This window comes from Pelodiscus sinensis, chromosome 6 (assembly GCF_052426305.1).
Source record: "Pelodiscus sinensis isolate ZL-2025 chromosome 6, ASM5242630v1, whole genome shotgun sequence".
Classification (NCBI taxonomy): Eukaryota; Metazoa; Chordata; order Testudines; family Trionychidae; genus Pelodiscus; species Pelodiscus sinensis.
In genome coordinates, this window is record NC_143057.1 from 85,496,320 (window position 1) to 85,518,584 (window position 22,265).

General features: G+C 45.0%; 1 protein-coding gene across 2 annotated transcripts in view; it reads right to left on the reverse strand.

Moving 5' to 3' along the window:
- CERT1 (ceramide transporter 1) overlaps positions 1 to 22,265 on the reverse strand; it is a 130,042-nt gene that overhangs the window by 3,360 nt on the left and 104,417 nt on the right. For both annotated transcript variants that reach the window (XM_006124267.5, XM_006124266.5), the window contains 6 exons: positions 14,650 to 14,745; positions 10,503 to 10,635; positions 10,324 to 10,394; positions 9,158 to 9,286; positions 7,697 to 7,826; positions 5,055 to 5,191 (listed from right to left, as the gene is read on the reverse strand). In XM_006124267.5, coding sequence (XP_006124329.1) covers positions 5,064 to 5,191; positions 7,697 to 7,826; positions 9,158 to 9,286; positions 10,324 to 10,394; positions 10,503 to 10,635; positions 14,650 to 14,745 — 687 coding nt within the window. In that variant the 3' untranslated portion in view covers positions 5,055 to 5,063. The remainder of the gene's footprint in view (positions 1 to 5,054; positions 5,192 to 7,696; positions 7,827 to 9,157; positions 9,287 to 10,323; positions 10,395 to 10,502; positions 10,636 to 14,649; positions 14,746 to 22,265) is intronic.

The window sequence follows — 22,265 nt, forward strand, 5'->3', positions numbered from 1 at the left end:
AAAATTCAGTTCTCCAAATTGCAGTTGTGTTGACTTACCCCCCCAGACTTCTCTTAAGTACCCCTCAGGGTACTCGTACCACTGGTTGAGAAACACTGCTGAAGAGGATCAAAGGACCCAGACTTCTAGGATTTTGTACTCTGAATGAAACCTAAGCAACAGGCAACCGTGAGACATCAGGACAACATACAAGTGAAAACCCACTGTCAATCCACCATAATACCAGGACTGCCAAATTTAGAATAAACTGCTGGCAATGTAGCGTTTTGGTATGACATATATAATGAAGCATATTGTAGTAATCTAAATCTAATATCACACGAGTACATACTAAAATATTCCAGTCAATAAAAGCCCAGATCTGCTAGTAATATAGCCAGACTGCCCTGAGAATGACTGAAAATTGGTTTCACATGCTGCTTTGTTTTGCTGATATTTAGCACATGCCATTTTGAATAGATAATTCAGTCAGATATAATTTATTTCCATGTACACCATAGATACTCACTCCCTATAACAGCGGTTCACAACCTTTTCCATATGGGGACCCATTTTGACAATTCAGGAAGACTTAGTGACCCAGGGCAATTCAAAAAATGTGTGAATGGCTCCTTAAGAGCCATCTGGGGAGACACCTTTTTGAAATGTAACGGAGACCCATATTTGGGTCCCAACCCATAGGTTGGGAAACCCTGCCCTGTAAGGATACATATGTATCAAAGATAGTGAAAACTGAAAACTATACAGGAAGTCCCCGGATTACATCAATCCGACTTAAGTCGGACCCCTAGTTACGAACGGGGGGGGGGCGGGCGCAGAGCTAGTGCGGGGTGCCTCCCCCACTGTCGCCGCCTGTGGCGGCGTGGGGGGCACTTCCCCCAAGCAGACCAGGGAGACACGGAGCTAGCGCCTCCCTCCCCCAGCAGACGAGGGAGACGCGGAGCGGCTTTTCTCGCTGCGGAGGACACGGGCAGTGGGACCGCGGCGCATCTCGGCGGTTCCGCCGCCCGCGTCCTCCGCGGTGAGAAAAGCCGCACCGCGTCTCCCTGGTCTGCTGGGGAGGGTGGGGGGTGCGCAGCTAGTGCTCCCCCCCCTCGGCCCCCCAGCAGACCAGGCTTTTCTCACCGCTCGTCAGTTTCAGCAGCGGCTGACTTGGGAACACCTGGGGCAGAGCAGCTGGGGTGCTGCCGGGTTGGTCCTGCCGCACCAAGGGTCGGCGCTACCAGACCAACCTAGCAGCACTCCAGCTGCTCTGCCCCAGGCGTGTCCGATTCAGCTGCTGCTGGTCAGTTTCAACAGCGGCTGAATCTGGACGCCAGTTCCGACTTCAAATTCAACTTAAGAACAAACCTACGGTCCCTATCTTGTATGTAACCCGGGGACTGCCTGTACCCACCAAGACCCTTTGCATTTTATGACAATGCAAATCCCATTGGAACCACTTTAACACATCTTGAACCAGGGCTACCCTGCCAATGAGGCAATGTAAAAGAACAAGATGGTCCAGTAAAACCTTGATGGACATTGTATCAACTACTATGGTCTCTCAAAGTACATGCTTTGACTAATAGGTAGTGAACACGCCCAAAGAATACGCAGATAAACTCCTAGGCCAGTGGTCTCCAACCTTTTTACACCCAAGATCACTTATTAAATGACCGACCAAGCCAAGATTAACCGCCCTGCTCCTTCCTTGAAGCCCCGCCCTCTCTATTATCCTCCTCTCCATCACTTGCTATCCCCAATCCTTATACTGCTGCTTTAAAAAAAAATATATATTCTTCTGTAGGAAGAGGTTTTTCCAACATTTGGCCTGACTAGACTGGACCAAATGTCAGAAAAAAAACCCTTCTTTTGGAAGCCACCTTATTCCTTGTGGAAAGAGGAATATAGGGGTGACCAAAAGAGCCTGTTTGCTCTTCCACTAAAAAAGTGAAAGAACAAACGCAATCCTAGATTTAGAAGAGTTTTTCTGGGATATCTCCAGAACCCTGAAAAACTCCTGCAGTCTAGCTGGACCCTTGCTGTGTTGAGACAGGATGTGTAGTCTCTGGGGTGGGAATGAGGGATTTGGGTGTGGGAAGGGGTGAGTGCAAGCTCTGGGAGGAAATCTGGATGCAGGAGGAGGTGGAGAAGGGGTCACTGGCTCGGGGAGGGGGCTCCAGGCTGGGCAGTGTTGAGATACTAAGCTGCCACAGGCTTGCGGATGTGAGGGTGCAGGAATTTGGGTTGGGATATGTGAGGGGCTGAGGGCATGAGGTTCCAGTGTTTGATAGGCTCAGATCTAGGGTCTGGGGAAGGGGGAATGCAGGAATGGTTGTGGCCAGATGGGGGCTTGGCTCCAATTGGAGGTTCGTTGGCCAGGATTCATTTTTAAATAAAATACTATGTTAAACACAAAAAAGTTTCTTCATTGTCTTTATTTATAAGACTGGCAGGGAACCTGCCTTGAGTCAAGGGTCATTGACCCATAGAAAAGTCATTTGGGAGCAGGGGACACAGTACTGGGGAGGAGTGCTAGTGGGTTCTGGAGCAGGGAACAGGGTGCCAGTGGGGGCAGGGGAGAGGGGACAGGGTGCCAGGACAGGTTTCTGTAGTAGGACACAGGGTGCCAGAAGGAACTGGTTTCTGCAGGGGGGCAGAGTGCTGGGGGACAAGTTTCTGTGGGGGGGGGGGCAAGGGAGAGGGAACAGGGGGCCATGAGGGCGGGGGACAAGTTTGGGGCAGAGAAGAGGGAACAATGTTGGGGGCAGGGAATTCCCTACACCAGCCACGGAGGGAAGCATCCGACCCGCGCTCCCTCCGGACTGACCGCAGGGCAGCCGGGTTGGAGCGAAGAGAAGCGGCTGCCCGGGCTGCCTATGGTGCTCAGCCAGGGTGCACCAAGGTCCATGTGGGCAGGCGCAGAGGGGAAGCCGCCCAATGAGCTGGAGCGCGGTTCAGCTGCGCCTACCTCCAGCTGTGCTGGAGCAAGCTTCCTGGGCTGAGCGCAGGGCAGCCGGGCGGAAGCGAAGAGAAGCGGCTTCCCGGCCAGCTGGGCATAGCACTCAGCCAGGGTGCACCATGCTCCAAGAGGGCTGGCGCAGAGGAGAAGCTGCCTGGCCAGCTGGCTGTGGCCTTTAGCCCGGAGGAGGCTGAATCACGCTCCAGCTGATCGGGCGGCTTCCCCTCTGCGCCTGCCCACGTGGACCTTGGTGCACCCTGGCTGAGTGCCATGGCCAGTTGGCCAGGCAGCCGCTTCGCTTCGCTCCCACCCAGCTGCCCTGCGCTCAGCCCGGGAAGCTTGCTCCAGCACAGCTGGAGCTAGACTCAGCCTCCCTGGGCTGAGCGCAGGGCAGCTGGGCTGGAGGGAAGAGAAGTGGCTGCCCGGCCAGCTGGCCATGGCGCTCAGCTCAAACTCCATGTGGGCAGGTGCAGAGGAATAGCTGCTGATCAGCTGGATTGCTGGGCAGCCTCTTTCAGCTGAAAGCCACAGTCATCTGGCTGGGGTGTTTCAGCCCTCCCGACCTCCCAGCTCCCACCATTCCTCGCAGCTACTCACCTGTGTTGTTGCTTGGTAAGTAGCTGCTCTTCCAGAGAGGAAATCTAATTGAACTGCATGCCTGCGCAGTACATTTACGAGAGGGCTCAAGAGCTACTCTTAGAGCCCCTGAGAGCTACCGGTAGCTCGCGATCTACTGGTTGGTGACCATGGTCCTAGGCTATGTCTACACTACAGGGTTATTGCGCAAAAACCAGCAGCGCGTCCACACCTCAAGTGCATTTTTGCACAAGAAAATGTACAGTAAAATGGCAGAACAGAGGGCTTTCTGCAGTGTAGGTTTACTTCTTTCTACAAGGAATAATTCCTTTCTGCACAGGAATACTTGCACAAAAAGGTGTGTGGAGATGATCAAAAGGGGTTTCGTGCGCAAAAAGAGCCTATTAGAAAAAGCACAGGTGCTCTAATGGCCATTCTGTGAATGGCAACCAGAATTTTCTTTTGTGCAAGAGTGTCCATGTAGTGTGGATGCTCTCTTGCACAAAAGCACATCGCTTTTGTGATACGCTTTTGAGGTGTGGATGCGATTTTGCACAAGTAGTTTTTGCGGAAGATATCTTCCATAAAAAGTGTCTTGCACAAAAACCCTGCAGTGTAGACAAAGCCCCACAGTTTGAATGTCAACGTTCAGTTTTTTACAAAAGTTTAAAATTCAGTACACTGTATTATCTTGTTCTAAAAGACACCAAATATTAACCTTTGGTTTGATTCTGGCAGATATTTGATGAAAAAGGAATAGTTGATCTTTTCTACTTGCATTTCTAGTTGACTAAAAATGAAATCTACAATCTAAGGCTGTGTCTAGACTGGCAAGATTTTCCGCAAAAGCAAGTGCTTTTGCGAAAAAACTTGCCAGCTGTCTACACTGGCCACTTGAATTTCCGCAAAAACACTGACTTCCTACTGTCTGAAATCAGTGCTTCTTGCGGAAATACTATGCTGCTCCCATTCGGGCAAAAATCCTTTTACGCAAAGCTTTTGCACAAAAGGGCCAGTGTAAACAGCTCAGATTTGTTTTGCGCAAAAAAGCCCCGATCGTGAAAATGGCGATTGGGGCTTTTTTGCAGAAAAGTGTCCGTGCCAATCTAGACGCACTTTTCCGCAAATGCATTTGTGGAAAATCATGCCAGTCTAGACGAAGCCTAAATGTTTATAATGTCAACCTGTTTAATCCAATATATAGGTGATCCTATTATTCAAAGCATCTTGGTTTACTACATTTTCACTGAGGCCAAAAGATCAACCATAATTCAAAAATACATTTTTTAAATTTGTCCAAAGACTTTTTTGTAGGAAATCAACTAATCATATCCATATTATTTCTTTGTGTATAGAAAATACATTGGTTTATTATTAATTTCACTTAAGTGTATAGTTCAAAATATAGCTAAACTTGCAATAGCTGTGATAATTACTATAACAAACATTTCTAGATTATCTAGCTTTGTTTTGATTTTAATATTTAGAGGCACGTATACAGAAAGTAAAACTCAACAAAAAGTTCAGCACATACCTGTCAATACTAGAAGAAAATAGGCTTTCCTGCTGTTTTATCTTGCACATATGATGTAAAACGCTTCAGGAATTTGGGATATTCTCGTTTTGCCACTGCTCGTAACACTGAGGCTGGTGCCCAACCCCCAGGATTCACTAAAAATAAAGATAAAAGCTATACTCTAAAACAAAAGAAAAACTAAAACAAACACAAATATGACTGGACTCGCAAATACTCAACACTAATCCATTGACAAAACAAATTACTTATTTAACATTGATTATTCATCCCTTTGCAACCAGAATCAACATTTCTTGGTAACTACTAATTCAATAGTTATAAGGATATAAAATCCCGTGTAATTAGTTGGGGGGGAGAGAATGGCCTGGGCTGTAGCAGCCCACCTCCACAGGCAGGAGCAGCTCTGGACACCCAGAGCAGCCTCTGCCAGCAATGTGCCCAGGCTGTGCCATGGACAGCTGCTCCAGATGCCATTAAGGGTGATGCTTAGCGGTTAATCTTTCACATCCCTAATGAGTGTCTGTACTAAGACTCCCTGAACACCTGTAATTTTATACCAATTGAAAGCTCTATTTCAGTTTACTGATCACATAGAATAGTGGTCCAACCTTTTCACACCCAAGATCACTTTTTAAATGTCAGGGCAAGCTAAGATCTACCTCATCCCTTCCTGCAAGACCCTACCACTTCCTTGAGGCCCCACTCTCTCCATCCCCCTTCTCTCCATCATTTGCTGTCCCCAGCCCTTACTTTCACTGGGTTGAGACAGGAGGGGCAGGCTCTGGGAGGGAATTTAGGTGCAGGAGGAGATGGAGAAGGGGATGCTGGCTCAGGGAAGAGGCTCCAAGCAGGAGAGGGCTGGGGTCAGGTGGAGGGTTGGGGTGCTGAGCAAGCTGCAGGCTTGTTGATGTGTGGGTGCAGGAGTTTGGGCTGGGGTGTATGAGGGGCTCAGGACACAAATCTGCAGTGTGGATGGTGCAGGAGTGTTGTGACAGAAGACTGGAGATGTGGGGGTGCAGGAGTTTGGGGATGTGAGGGGCTCAGGGTAGGGGGTTCAGGTGTATGATGCTCTCAGGATTAGGGTCTGTGGGGGGTGTTATGATGCTTCAGCCAGATGGGGTCTTGGCCCCAACCGGGGGCTTGCTGTCCAGGCTTCATTTTTAAATAAAATATGATGTCCAACACAAAAACGTTTCAGCATTGTCTTTATTTATGGGAGGTGCAGGGAACCTGTTTTGGGCCAGGGGTCACTGACCTATAGAAAAATCAGTCGGGGACCACACAAGTGAGATGTTAAAAAAAATCCCTCCAAAACCCCCCAACCTTCACTGATGTGGCCCCAACTGAAGACTCCTCACTCCTCTGGCACTCCAGCCCCAAGTGGGGAGGGAGAGGGTAGGTAGAACTGAGGTTCAAGGCCTCAGGCCAGATTAACTCTTCTGGTGTTCCAGGGTTAGTAGATTTTGTGGGCCCTTCACTGCTTTGAGGTGGGACCAAAAATGAGGGACCCAATGTGTGGGATAGGGTTGCCAGTGAGTGAGATAGGGATGGAAGTGCAGAATCTAGGTGGAAGTTAGGGTAAAGGAGCAAGCTGGGGGTAGGCGTCTGGCCAGGAGGGAGAGAGCAGGGGCCAGGGTGCTCGTGGGGGATCTGGCACAGGAGCCGGGTGCTGGTGGGGATCTGGCTAGGGGGAGGGGGCAGGAGCAGCTCAGCTGGTACCGGGGGGTTTCTAGGGACAAGGATCTCTGAGGCAGGATCTGCAGAGGGTTGCCAGGTGTCCAGTATTCACCTGGACAGTCCAGTATTTTTGCCTCCTTTCCGGTAAAAAAACCCAGAGAATACAGGACACCTAAAATGTCCAATATTTGATTTTTTCCCTGGCCAAGAGGCAAAAATTCCGGGCATCTGGCAATCCTACGAACACTCAGCGCATCCTCCCGGCCCCCAACACCCGAGAAGCCGTATCTGGCATGGAACTGAGGGACTCCCTCCTTCCCCCCACGCTGCAGGAGGCCAGAGCTAGCTCCATTTTTGCAGAAGGCTGTAGCGCCAAAGTGGGCTCCTTGTTGGGGGTGGAGGGAGCAAGGGCAGGCTGGGAACACTGCCTTGCGATCAACTGGCAGTGTGCCCATAATCGACCAGCCAATCACGACTGACTGGTTGGTGACCATAGCTTTATAATATCCCCTACTAGAGATGTAAGTGACTAGTCGACTCGACTAGTCGCTCCCCCCCCCGCCCCTCGGTGTCTCTATCAGAGAGAGGCAGCAAGGGAGCGGGCAGTGCTGGGGGGCAGGGAAGGCAGCGGCACAATGGGAAACTGCTTCACACCCCACTTGCACTGGTTCCCACTGTGGGCGCTTCTGCTTTTGTGCTCAACCCTGCAGGGCTCTTGTACATTTCAAAAGCAGAAGTGCCACAGAGAGCATGGGGTGAGCAGGGACTCAAGCAGTCCATGCTCACCCGTGTTCTCTGGGGCACCCCTCCCAACGCTGGCTCTTTCAGATGTTGACTAACAGTTGATTCACAGATGTTGATCTAAAAATAAAAACAGGAAAACCCTGAAATCTTATTTTTGCCAGCATTCATAACCTTCTATAAGTAAAGTAAAAAATGCTATATTGAAAAGCCATACATACCATTAGCTACATATGTAATCTTGCATAGGATATTGTCTCTGCTTATTTCCTTGTTCCCTTCTGGTGGGCTCACCAACGTCTGACAGATCATAGCAATGTTTATTTTGGCACGAACACATCGATTGTTCAGCTGCCAAGAAATTAAACATTTAACAAGTATTAAACAAAGTTTATATCCTCTACCAGCATTTCTATAATCTGAATGTCAAAATAATAATTACATTACAGCAAGACTTAGGAGCTGCAATCAAGATTTGTACTAGGCAAGGCACAAAACAAGTAATAAAAGATAGCAATCTCTGCCCTCAAGAGCTTATAGTCTAGCTGGTAAACAGGATGTGACATTTGAATGAAATAGAAAAATGTGGTAAGGCTCAATGGGAGGAAGAGAGGGAGGAAAGAGTCCCAACTAAAAAGATCAGCTGTCCACTTGACTAACCAATACTAAAAGTGATGATTTGCAGGCATCAGAGCAAAGACAAATTTAAGGTAGCATTTAGAAAAGAACAAGGTGACAGCTTTATCAATTACAATGTACAGGCAGTCCCCGAGTTACGCGGATCCGACTTATGTCGGATCCGCAGTTACGAACGGGGCACTTCCTCTCCCTGGTCTCGAGCAGACCAGGGAGAGGAAGCAAAGCGGCGGCGGAACGCGCGGCCAGCTGACAGCCCAGACGCGTCTGGGCTGTCAGCTGGCCGCGCGATCTACCGCTCTGCTCTGCTCCGCTCTGCTCCCCCTCCCCCTGGTCTGCAAACCATGGGGGGGGGGGGGAAGCAGAGCGGAGCACGCGGCCAGCTGACAGCCCAGACGCGTCTGGGCTGTCAGCTGGCCGCGCGTTCCGCCGCTCTGCTCTACTCTGCTCCCCCTCCCCCTGGTCTGCAGACCTGGGGGACGGGGAGCAGAGCAGAGCAAAGCCGCGGAGCCCGAGGGCAGCAGGATAGCCACGGCGCGTCTGGGCTGTCCCGCTGCCCCCGTGCTCCGCGGCTTTGCTCCGGACGCCTGTGGTACAGCAGCTGGGGCGCTGCCGGTTGGTCCCGTAGCGCCGCTCTGGGTGCCACTGGACCAACCCAGCAGCACCCCAGCTGCTCTGCCCCAGGTGTCCCCTAGTCAGCAGCTGCTGAAAATGACCAGTGGCTGACTACAGGAAGCCCCTGCCCCGGGCTTCCTGGAATCAGCCGCTGATCAGTTTCAGCAGCAGCTGACTTGGGGATGCCTAGGGTTCTTAAGTTGAATCTGTATGTAAGTCCGAACTGGCGTCCAGATTCAGCCACTGTTGAAACTGATCAGTTTCAGCAGTGGCTGAATCTGGACGCCAGTTCCGACTTACATACAGATTCAACTTAAGAACAAACCTACAGTCCCTATCTTGTACGTAACCCGGGGACTGCCTGTATTTAATATTTTGAATTACAAAACTTCTGAAAGCACAGTTTGATAATATTAAGAGGAATTACTTACAGGGGCATTATCATGTTCCACAGAGAAGTTACAGACAATCCAAGTTTCAGGATCATTTTCACTGAATGCTGGTATCTTTCTAATAGCAGACAGATATAGAACATCCCGCTGAGAAGCTGGCCATACTCTCTGCAGGGAGAGAGTAAATAGAGGGGGAAAAGGGTAAAAATGGGAATGTTTACTGCCCAGATGTCAGCCTGAAGTAATCAATTAAACATCTGCCCAACTATTTGGCCAAACTCATATTGTTGTAGAGAAATTTGAGTTTGACAAAAAGAAGTAGAAAGTTTCTTCAAGCTCATAACAGTTGATAATCCATTTTCTTTTCAAAATATGGAGATATACCTATCTCAGAACTGGAAGGGACCTTGAGAGATCATTGAGTCCAGTCCCCTGCCCTCATGGCAGGACCAAGTACCATCCCTGACAGATTTTGCCCCAGGTCCCTAAATGGCCCCCTCAAGGATTCAACTCACAACCCTGGGTTTAGCATGCCAATACTCAAACCACTGAGCTATCCCTCCCTCCTGAAATATGAAACAGGATCTAAGCTACTAAAAGTATTCTTATGTTTGGTTCCAGTGCTCAATTTATGTTGACCACTCCAATTTAAACAGTTAATCAATTATATGGGCATTCTGACAAACGTGTTTAGGAACTAGTTAAACAAGATTACAAAATGAATATTGTACTTGTAACACACTAGTTCAGAACATGTAACCTTGTGAGTTCTCTCAAACTGCGCGGTCAGTTACAGCCAGGACTATCCTCAAATAAAAACCCACTGTTACAGGAAGTGATCTTGATGACTCAGGACTCTTCCCGAGTCAGCAGTGATCCAATGCTCCAACATGCCATTAGAGAAGCTGATGGAGGTGCTATTATTTTAAAAAGATGAAAAAAAGGCTTAGACCCTAAAGGCTCCATAACATACATGCAAGACTAATTGTGATATTTTGTTATCTTTGTTAAATTCAAAATTGAGGAAGCAAATTGGGTACAGAATTTTTCACTTCCTATCCTAAATTTGTGTATAGTGCTTTTAAATAGTTGCCATGTTTCACAATAGAGGGGACTATATTTAACGAAAGCTATAGCAGTTTCTGCGTTAAGTGCTTTGGAATCATTTGGAATGTTTTGGATGTCAGATAATGACAGATTATTACCTTATGTGTCTGGTAAATGATGATTGCATTATCTGCTAAAGTTTCCACAACATGGAAATTTTCAATGGTTGCTAAAAATAAAAGAATTAGATCAGTGTACAAGCACAAACACACATCAATTAGATAAAAGTTTTAAACACTCAGATCAACAGCCATGACTGAAGAAAGTGAGTCCTTACTTTCCCAATCATTACGAACATCAACATTCCAGAAGTACTGGCAGACCTCGTGCCCCGTAACACCTTTAACTGCATGTGTGGCTTTCAAAGGATCTAGGACTATTCCATTTTCTTCCACCTCTCTTCTGTACACCTTTGGGCAAATACAAAATAGTACAAAAGAAATGCACAGTGGAAAATGCTAAAACTGCTTTGAATATTTGTGCTTCGGCTTGAGGATCTAATTTGACAGTCCATTTAAAATAAAGTTACATTAAACAGCAATAAAAATGACTGAACAAATCCTAGGCAAAGTGGAATTAACTTGCTCTCCCCCAAAAACGCATGCTATTTCAATGGTTAATATTTTAACTGGAAGGCATAAGGATCTTGTGCAAAAAGGGTTTTTTGCGCAAAAATTAAACATCCACACTGCTTCTTTTTGCGCAAAAACCCCTTGCGCAAAAACAGACCGAAAGAGATTATGCAAATGAAGAGTGAGAAAATGCTAATCCGTGCTTCATTTGCATTGCCTCTTGTGGCAAAAAAAATCACAGTGTAGCCATAGCCAAAGAGAGACAGAGAGAAAGGGAAAATAAAAAAGTTATTTAAGAGTATATTATGAAATATTTAAAAGTGACCATCTAAACAAGAGCCAGAGTCAGTCCTGTCTTACAACACATTCAGAATTATCAGAGGACCTTACAAGGATGTCCACACTAACCAGGCTATTTGGAATATTCAACAGAGTTGGAAACTAATTTGCTTTCGATAGCACCATAGATAGATTTGCTTTACATAGATTTGCATTACTGTAATATTTCTGTGCTAGCTCTGGTGTCTGACAGGATAGGGTTCAATTTTCTGGTCATCTACAGATGAAAATGTTTTCCCCGCTCCTACTATAGATATCTTTACATCTACTACCAGGATGGAGTCCAAGAGGACCCAAAGACTTACGTGGAGAATGGATGTCCTAGACAAAAAGAAAATGTCAGACACAAGCCTGCTGTTAAACTAACATTTAATAATTAGGGGTGAATATCCCAACCCTGAGCCTGGTTACTGAGGAGCATTTAGTACACATTCAATTTTCATTTCTTTTTCCTTCCATAGTGTGAAGACATAGGGCAAAGAATCCTTTAGTTAACTGACATTCTGATACATCTACTTGAACAGCAATCATTATATTCCCTAAATCTTTAGGAAGAAGAAAAAATGAGTAGCAACTTTGGAGGAGTTATGAAATGGGAATGTCATGTCAGCTTTTCAATATTGAATTGTTACCAAAAAAAAGCAGTAATTACGTTTACTAAATTAAATCCATATTTTGTTAATTCCTCTCAAACTGAGAGAACTGTGCCCATTTCTGGAAATATGTGGACAAACTGGCAAGAGTCCAGAGGAGAACAACAAAAATAAGAAGATATAGAAAATCTGACTTATGAGGAAAGGTTTAAAAAAAAATGAGCATGTTTAGTTTGGAAAAAAGAAGGAGGGGACGGGACCAGATAACAGTCTATCAGTAAGTTTAAGGGCTGTTATGAAAAGGATATTGATTAATTATTCCCCATGTCAAGTGAAGGTAGGACAAGTAGCAATGGGCTTAATCTGCAGCAAGGGAGATTTAGATTAAATTTAAGAATACTTAATTTTTGGAATAGACTTCCAAGGGAGGTTATGGAGTCTCTATTATTGATAGTTTTTAAAAACAAGTTGGACAAACACCTGTCTGGGATGGTCTAGGTTTATTTGGTCCTGCCTCAGTGTACTGGATGACTTCTCAAGTGATGGTTTCTGGATCAGAGAGCCGGGAGCCTAAGGGCAGGAGGGCTAGCTGGGGCAATAGGGTCAGCAGCCCAGCTCGGGGCAGCACAAGACCAGGGCTGGAGCCCTGCAGCAGCTTCTAGCAGCCCGTGGCAGTGCAGGGCTGGAGTCCCCCAGCAGCATGGGTTGGTGCGGGGCTGGAGGCCCGCAGCAATCCCTGGGAGCTCAGGGCTGTGGTTGGAGCCCTGTGGCAGCGCAAGACCAGAGTCCCCTAGCAGCTTCCTAGAGTGCAGAGCCGGAGCCCCACAGGAACCCCGGGCCCAGAGCCCCTGCGGCTGCCCACAGATGTGTGAGGCTGGTGCCCCACAGCAGGAGCTGGAACCTCTGCTGCCCAGAAAGCTGGCAGCAGCTGAGCAAGCAGCCCAGCCAACTTAGAGGTGGAGGAGGGCAAGGCAGGATGCCTGCTGGGGCAGCAGGCAACGGGCTTGGGAGCTGATGGCAGGAAACCTCCACTGGTCCGGCCAATTATCTTGTTTGGGGCGGGACAGGTCCGGATGGTGCTGGACGATGGAGATCCAGCCATATTGCAAGGCATCACCATAACTGAGACTATGTTGCACCCTCACAAGGAACTGCAGTTACAGGTAAGTAGCCTTCATTTAGTGTGCATAGGGTCCACATGGACAGTTAGTTCACACCCCTGCTTGCCACAAAATGTTTGTGTACAAGCCCCTCTTCTAGATGTAAAGGATCTGGATATACTTACCTTTGGTGTCACAGAAGCATAGAAATGTAGCACTAGAAGTGCAAATGATGGATTTTGCCAGACCAGAGAATGCCAGGTTTTGGAGATACAACCTGTAAAACCTTCTTCTAGCACTGTCAGCTAAAGGGGTCTCTCCACTCCCTGGCTTAAAAGCCGGTTCTCCCCAGCACCGTCTCCACAGGGGGGGGCAAGGGAAGTAGGGGTGTAGCAGGGACCGGGCGATTAATACATTTAAAAATCAGAAGTGCAGTGGGGGACATCAGTGGTACTGGCTTGTGCCGGATTCCCCCTGCTGCACTTCAGCCTTTTAAAATGTATTAAGAGCCTGCTTGGCTCTTAATACATTTAAAAGGCAAAGCCACAGCGGGGCCATCTCCTGGGGCCGGGAGCTAGCCCTGCTGTGGCTGCCCTGCTTATCAACTAATCAACTAGCTAGTCGATGCAAAATCCGTTGATTAGTTGATTGAGCTAAATTTAACATCCCTAGGTAAGATCCTAGAATCCTGTGACCTTTAGCTTTGCTGCATGCCTCCTGATGGTCACAGCAGATACCACATCTATACTGCAATTAAGTAGTCCTTTTGCCTGAGTTTGAGTCACTTGGCACAGGCCAATTACAGGTATCTATCTGCAGTTCAGACCTACCAGTACACCCTAGATTGGAGGATTGATTGAATCCAGAGACTCTAGCATTGTGCTTTCTTGAGAAGAAAGAATTCCAAAAGGAGTCTCTGCTTATCCTTGTGGGCTTCAGAGAAAAGGTCTGAAACTGAACACCCAGAATGCAAATGTCCTTCTCTCAAACTTTTGAGGCTCAGTGTGCACAAGGTCGTCAGATGCTACGAAGACAGCTAGACAGAAAGCACATTCTTATGCCCCATCATCTTCTGCTTCTTCAATTCTACCATAACTGAGGATGTCACTAACTATACTAACAAAGCTAACACTAAGAGGAGAAAGGTTTTGACTCCAAAGACATCAAAAACATTCACATCCTCCTTCCAGGCATGTGCATGGAAGGAACCAAGGTAGGGAGAGTGTTACGCCTGAATGTAGGCTTCCTTCAGAACATCAGTACTACCAAGGAGAGGGGTGCATGACACTGCTAGAAGGTGGTTCTACTGCAAGGCATCACCAAGTGTTGCAGTACTCATAAGTGTGTATATGCAAAACCATTGAAAGAAATAGATTTTCTTAATATTCTTTGACATAGTCCCATTTCAATGAAGACTAGATGAAAAGCATTAACAAAACTTTTAATGCGTATCAGCATAATCCACACAGTTTGTGGCATTCTAGTGTGGGGTAGATTCAAACCCCAGCTAGCTAAAGCCAGTCTAATATGGAACCTTCAGTAAGAGAAGGTGATTAGGTAAAGTCACCTCCCTTAGCAAAGGAATGAAATGTCTGGTATAAAGTTACAAAGAATATTGTATGTACTTAAAAGATATAAAATAGTTAGACAGACAGACCCTTACTCCATTAGTCATGTTTTAAATCTATGTAATTACATGTGGACTAAGGTTATAAAAAAATACAGCCCTGTATCAGCATTAATGTTACAAAGACAGATTTCAGTACCATTTAATATAGATTAAAAAAATGTTATAATATATTGTGCGACAATTTATTTACCTTCATTTCACCTTCTTCTACTACCAACTGCCAATTGGCATCTCCTCCGACATCTTGTAAAGAATAAGTCATGTGATTCTGCACCATCTCTTCTACCTGTAAAGAAAAAATGAAACAATTATAAAGCGTTCCTGCTAACCCCCTTGCCAAGACATTTAGGGCACTGCACAATAATATCAGAAATCACTATAAAGTATTAGCAATGGATCTAGTGCAAGAGCTGGACAAAGAAACGCACACACAACCAGTGAAGGTTAAGTTAGCAAAGACCTTGCTGCATTCAGAACCAAAAGCAAAACTCATCTCTAATAAAGTAAATTCTATCTACAACTTTTCCCACCCACCCCATCTCTCTCAACACATCTTTAATAGGTGGACTAACTATTCAGGTTTTTACTTCTACCTATGGGGAAGGAAAAGGTATTAACTCTATTATAATATTTAAGAGGTGATCTGGTCCTATAGAGATAGCGGCCATTAGAACAGCCATAGTGAGTCAGATCAAAGGTCCATCTAGCCCAGTATCCTGTCTTCCGACAATAGCCAATGCCAGGTGCCCCAGCAGGAATGAATGAAACAGCAAGTCAAGTGATCCCTCACCCTTTCACCCATTCCCAGCTTCTGACAAACAGAGGCTAGGGACACCATTCCTACCCATCCTGGCTAACAGCCATCTTCACAACAACCTTCTGGCAAGGAGTTCCTTCCACAGGTTTACTGTGCACTGCATGAAGAAATACTTCCCTTTGTTTGTTTTAAACCTGCTAACTATTACCTCTCTCTTGTGTTATGGGAACAAATAATTTTTTCCATATTTCTTATTTACTTTCTCCACACCAGTCATGATTTTATAGGCCTCTATCATATTCCCCCTTACTCTCCTCTTTTCTAAGATGAAATTCTAATTCCTAGTCTTTTTAATCTATCTTCATATGGCAGCTGTTCTGAACTCCTAACCATTTTAGTTGCCATTAAAGGATAAACAGAATCACTGCACACTGAAGTGCAGAATTTTTTATCATTTACGTCAAACAACAAAGAGAATTTAAGAATCTCAGCAATAAAACCAAATCAAAGCCACCAGTTTCCTACTCTAAGGGTATATCTACACTTGCCCCCTAGTTCGGACCAGGGAGGCAAATGAAGCACACCGAAGTCGCAAATGAAGCGTGGGATTTAAATATCCCGCGCTTGATTAGCATAGTCGTGGCTGGTCGCCATTTTAAAATGCCGGTAGCCCGAATTAACTCGCTGTGTATAGACGCGGTAGTCCAATCCAAAACCCTTCCCTCGAGTTAATTGTTACTCCTCATTGCACTAGGAGTAACAGTTAATTTAAGGGAAGGGTTTTGGATCGGACTACCGCATCTATACATGGTGAGTTAATTCGGGCTACCGGCATTTTAAAATTGCGACCGGTCATGAATATGCTAACCAAGCACGGGAAATTTAAATCCCACGCTTCATTAGCGACTTCGGTATGCTTCATTTGCCTCCCTGGTCCGAACTAGGGGGCAAGTGTAGACATACCCTAAGAAAGTTATATCATATTGTAGGCATTTAGAGGTCCCAAAAGATTATGGGCTGCAGTGAAGGAAAACCTTCTGTGACAGCACATAACTTATCAAGATTCACAGATTTTTGTACAGATATTTAAGAAATAATGTAACAGATTGGTTAATTTAGTGTGGCAGGCTTTAATTAACTTTTTCTTTCCTGCCCCGGTTGAACTTGATAGGTAAGTCCAGAACATGGAGTCCTGGATGAGTGGTTGGAATCTGGAAGGGAACATGGATAATCAAAGTTGGGGCAAAGAAGAGACAAGAGAGAATATAGATAGGAAAGGTAATAAGCATCTTAGAGTTTAGTATACTAATGCAAGGATAGGGAATAATCTGGAAGAACTAGAAGTTTTGGAGGATAACCATAATTACAATATAATTGGCATCGAAGAGACTTGGTAGGATGATTCATGTGACTAGACTATTGATACAAAAGGGAACAGCTTGTTCAGGAAGGAAAGGCAGGAGGGAAAGGGAGGAGGAATTGACTTGTGTATCAAAGCTCGCACTGAGGAAAAGACAGAAGTGGGAGGCAGACCTACTGATAGTCTCCAGGCAAGGATAAGAGAGGTAAAAAACAAGGATGATGTCATTTGAGGGTCTGCTACAGATCCCCTATCCATGAAGAAGGGGTGGATGAAACGCTTATTAACAAAATAATTCAAAATACAGGACTTTGTGGCGATGGGGGGATGCCAACTACCCAAACATCTGTTGGAAAAATGATACAGTACAAGACAGATCATCCAACAAGTACTTGGAGATACTTTTTATTATAGCAGGTGAAGAAAGCAATTAGGGGAAAGGCTGTTCTAGATCTGATTCTGAGAAATCGAAAAGAAATGCTTGCAAATTGGAAGATGGAAGGCAATTTAAGAAAAAGTGGTCATGAAAAGATACAGTTCATGAATCTAAGGAATGGAAAGAGGGAAAACAGCAGAATGAAGAAAATGGACTTCAGTATACCAGAACTGATAGGTAATATTGTACGGGGGAGGGGGAGAAATAAGTTTAAAGGAAAAAAAATCAGGAGAAATGGCATTTTTATTCCCAAAAATGACATTAAGGGCACAAGTGCAAGCTCTTCCAAATGCATAGAAAAGATAGAAAGTATGGCAAGAGATCACTCTGGCTTAAAAAATAGTTACTAACCTTTTGTAACTGTTCTTCAAGATGCGTTGCTCATGTCCATTCAAAAAGTAGGTGTGCGCTCAACCCCAAGCACAGCTACCAGAAAGTTTTTCCCTCAATAATATCTATTTGGTCAGTTCTAGTGCCTTTTAGTGTTGTACACTCATAGCACCAATATAAATAGTGCTGCCACCACTTTGCCCACTCAGTTCCTTCTTGCTGATCAATTCTGCTAGAGGAACAGGCTAGGTGGTGAGGGTAGTGGTCTGGATTGGACATTAAACACATCTGAAAGAAAAGTCACTAAAGGTTTCCTTCAAGTGCTTGCTCATGTCCATTCCAAAGGACGTGACACTCAAGCAGGTGTGCATGTGGAAAATTTGGAGTTCATTGGCATGCTGACTTATAGTATCAATTAGCTGAATCCCGCTTCAGGGTGATGGTATAGCTAAGTGAGACACAGAAGTGTGAACTACGATCACCTTGTGTCTTTATACATGTCCTACTTAGAACCTGAGCAACAAATGCCACCAAAAAGACTTACACCCTGGTAGAGTGCATCATCAGGATAGGAGAGGAGACTTTAGCCAGGTTGCAGCATGTGCATATCAGAAAGTGATCCATAATGAAATTCTCTGGGCCAAGATTGGATGGATTTTCATTGTGTCCGCAATGGCTACAAAAATCTGAATAGGTTTTTGAAATGATCTAGTCCTTTCTATGTAGAAGGCTAATAAAACACTTCACATCTAATGAACTGGTCTGGATAGAAGACTGGTAGGAAGATATCCTGGTTACTATGGGACCGTAAAGAAGGATGTATGTAGCCACAATTGAACTGTGTCCTTGAAGACAACTGTGTTAGGTGGTTCTAAAGTAAGGGCTTGGATTGGCAAGACTCTTCTGGCAGTAAAAATGGCCTCAATGAAAGCCACCTTCCAGGACAGGTACAGCAGAGAGTGTTGCCAGCAGTTAAACTAAGAGACGGGGGAAAGCCGATTGGTGCAGAGAAGCACGTAAATCGGATGAAAACTTCTCTTAGAGGAGAATCCATTGATAGAGATTCTCTAGGCTATAGTCAGAAAGAGGAGGGGAGAGGACAAACAACCACATATAAAAGAATCCAATGCATCAGGGAAGGGCAGACAAACAGTGGCAATATTTTAAAGTGCTTCTAAACAAACGTTAGGAGTCTGACTAAGAAGAAGAGTGAACTAGAGTACCTCGTATTAAAGGAGGATATTGACATAATAGGCATCACTGAAACCTGGTGGAATGAGGAAAATCTGTGGGACACAATCATACCGGGATATAAAATATATCGGAAGGATGGATCAGGCCATGTAGCTGGCGGAGTGGCACTGTATGTGAAAGATAACGTAGAATCAAATGAAATAAAAATCTTAAATGAATCAACATGTTCAATAGAATCACTATGGATAGTAATTCCATGCTCCAATAAGAAGAATTTAGCAGTAGGGATATATTATTGACCACCTGACCAGGACAGCGATACTGATATTGAAATGCTAAGGGAGATTAGAGAGGCTACCAAAACAAAGAACTCTATAATAATGGGGGATTTTAATTACCCCCATATTGACTGGGTACATGTCACCTCAGGAAGAGAAGCAGAGAGAAAATTTCTCAACGGCTTAAATGACTGCTTCGTGGAGCAGCTGGTACAGGAACCCACAAGGGGAGAGGCAATTCTCAATTTAGTCCTGAGTGGAGCGCAGGATCCGGTCCAGGAGATAACCATTACAGGACCGCTTGGGAATAGTGACCATAATATAACAACATTTAACATTCTTGTGGTGGGAAGAACACCTCAGCAGTCCATCACTCTGGCATTTAATTTCAAAGAGGGGAATTACACAAAAACGAGAAGGTTCATTAAAAGGAAATTAAAAGGCACAGTAACTAGAGCCAAATCCCTGCAAGCTGCATGGAATCTTTTTAAAGACACCATCATAGAGGCCCAACTAAAATGTATACACCAAATTAAAAAACATAGTAAGAGACCTAAAATAGAGTCATCATGGCTTAACTACCATGTAAAAGAAGCAGTGAAGTACAAAAAGGCATCTTTTAAAGAAGTGGAAGTCCACTCCTAGTGAGATAAATAGAAAGGAACAAAAACTGTCAAATCAAGTGTAAAAATGTAATAAGAAAAGCAAAAAAAGATTTTGAGGAACAGCTAGCCAAGAACTCAAAAAGCAATAGCAAAATGTTTAAGTACATTAGAAGGAGGAAGCCTGCTAAAAAACCAGTGGGTCCCCTAGACGATCGAGATACAAAAGGAGCAATCAAGGACGATAAAGCCATTGCGGATAAACTAAATGATTTCTTTGCTTCAGTCTTCACGGCTGAAGATGTTAGGGAGATTCCCAAATCCGCACCATCCTTTGTGGGTGATGAATCTGAGGAACTGTCCCGGATTGAAGTGTCATTAGAGGACTTTTTGGAACAAATAGAAAAACTTAACATTAACAAATCATTGGGACCAGATAGCATTCATCCAAGGGTTCTAAAAGAACTCAAATGGGAAATTGCAGAACTATTATCTGTGGTTTGTAACCGATCCTTTAAATCGGCTTCTGTACCTAATGACTGGAAGGTAGCCAACATGACACCAATATTTAAAAAGGGCTCTAGAGGCGATCCCGGCAATAACAGATCAGTAAGTCTAACTTCAGTACCGGGCAAATTAGTTGAAACAATAGTAATGAATAAAATTGTGAAGCATGTAGAAGAACATAATTTGCTGGACAAAAGTCAACATGGTTTCTGTAAAGGGAAATCATGTCTTACTAATCTATTAAGAGTTCTTTGAAGGGGTTAAACATGCAGACATGGGGGAATCCAACAGATATAATATACTTAGGTTTTCAGAAAGCCTTTAACAAGGTCCCTCACCAAAGGCTCTTGTGTAAATTACATGGCCATGGGATAAGAGGGAAGGTCCTTTCATGGATTGAGAACTGGTTAAAAGACAGGAAACAAAGGGTAGGAATATATGGTAAATTTTCAGAATAGAGAGGGGTAACTAGTGGTGTCCCCCCAGGGTCAGTCCTGTTCAACTTATTCATAAATAATCTGGAGAAAGGGGTAAGCAGTCAGGTGATAAAGTTTGCGGATGATACCAAACTGTTTAAGGTTGTCAAGACAGAAGCAGACTGTGAAGAACTTCAAAAAGATCTCACCGAACTGAGTGATTGGGCAACAAAATGGCAAATGAAATTTAATGTGGATAAGTGTAAATTAATGCACGTTGGAAAAAATAACCCCAAGTATACGTATAGTATGATGGGGGCTAATTTGGCTACGACAAATCAGGAAAGATATATTGGAGTTATCGTGGATAGTTCTCTGAAAACTTCCACACAGTGTGCAGCGGCGGTCAAAAAGGCAAATTGGATGCTAGGAATTATTAAGAAAGGGATAGAAAATAAGACACAGAATATCTTACTGCCCCTGTATAAAACTATGATACGCCCACATCTTGAATACTGTGTACAGATGTGGTCTCCTCACTTCAAAAAAGATATTTTGGCCTTGGAAAGGGTTCAGAAAAGGGCAACTAAAATGATTAGGGGTTTGGAACAGGTCCCATATGAAGAGAGGCGAAAGCGACTTTTCAGTTTAGAAAAGAGGAGACTGAGGGGGGATAGGATAGAGGTATATAAAATCATGAGTGGTGTGGAGAGGGCGGATAAAGAAAAATTATTTATTAGTTCCCATAATAGAAGAACTAGAGGACACCAAATGAAATTAATGGGTAGCAAGTTTAAAACTAATACAAGAAAGTTCTTCACACAGCGCATAGTCAACCTGTGGAACTCCTTGCCAGAGGAGGCTGTGAAGGCTAGGACTATAACAGAGTTTAAAGAGAAGCTAGATAATTTCATGGAGGTTAGGTCCATAAAAGGCTATTTATTAGCCAGGGGATAGAAATGGTGTCCCCTGCCTCTGTTTGTCAGAGGCTGGAGATGGATGGCATGAGACAAATGGCTTGATCATTGTCTTTGGTCCACCCCCTCTGGGGCACCTGGTGCAGGCCACTGTCGGCAGACAGGCTACTGGGCTAGATGGATCTTTGGTCTGACCCAGTATGACCATTCTCATGTTCTTATGTTAAATGGAGGTCCGGTTATCCTTGTCAACTCCAAATTGAGGTTCTAGGGAGGGAATGGCTGCTATACCTCTGGGATGCTCCAGGCCCTTGAGCAACAGACTACAAATGGAGTTTGAGAAAACAGAATGGCTATTCACCCATGGATGAATGGCAAAGGCGAAAGTTAGATAAACCCTAACAGATGACATGGCTAGGCCTTACTATTGACTATATATGTGAACTTCTCTTCTGCACCGAGCAGATCAAGAAACTTTTCCACTTTGCTATGTAAGTGGCACTAGTGGGCTGTTTCCTATTCCTTAAAGCACACTGTGACCAGTCCCAGAGGATGCTAGTTCTGCAGACTCAGCCATGGAGATGAAGGGTCTCAAGGTTTGGATGATGTAGATGGCCATGGCCGTAGGAGAACCAGTATGGAAATGGAGACAGGCGGACTGGCATTTCCACCAAAGGTCTAGAAGGATGGTGAACCTGTGCTTATATGGCCAGGCCAAGTCTATCTAGATGAGACCCTGTCACTTCTGACTTACAGCAAGAGACTGCATATGGAGCAGGATAAAAGAGAACACAGGAAAAAGATGGTCCATCCAAGTGAAGAGAAAGGAGTCAGTGCAACACTGGGCTGTGACCCAGGAAGGAGCCAAACTGAAGACACATCTTCGTGTCCTTTGTTACCAATAGATTTATCTGGCAAGTCCCCCACTTCTGGAAAATGCCTTTCATATGTTGGATGGACAGACATGCATGACGGTTGCAGAAGGATCTGTTGAGGTGACCTGCTAAGC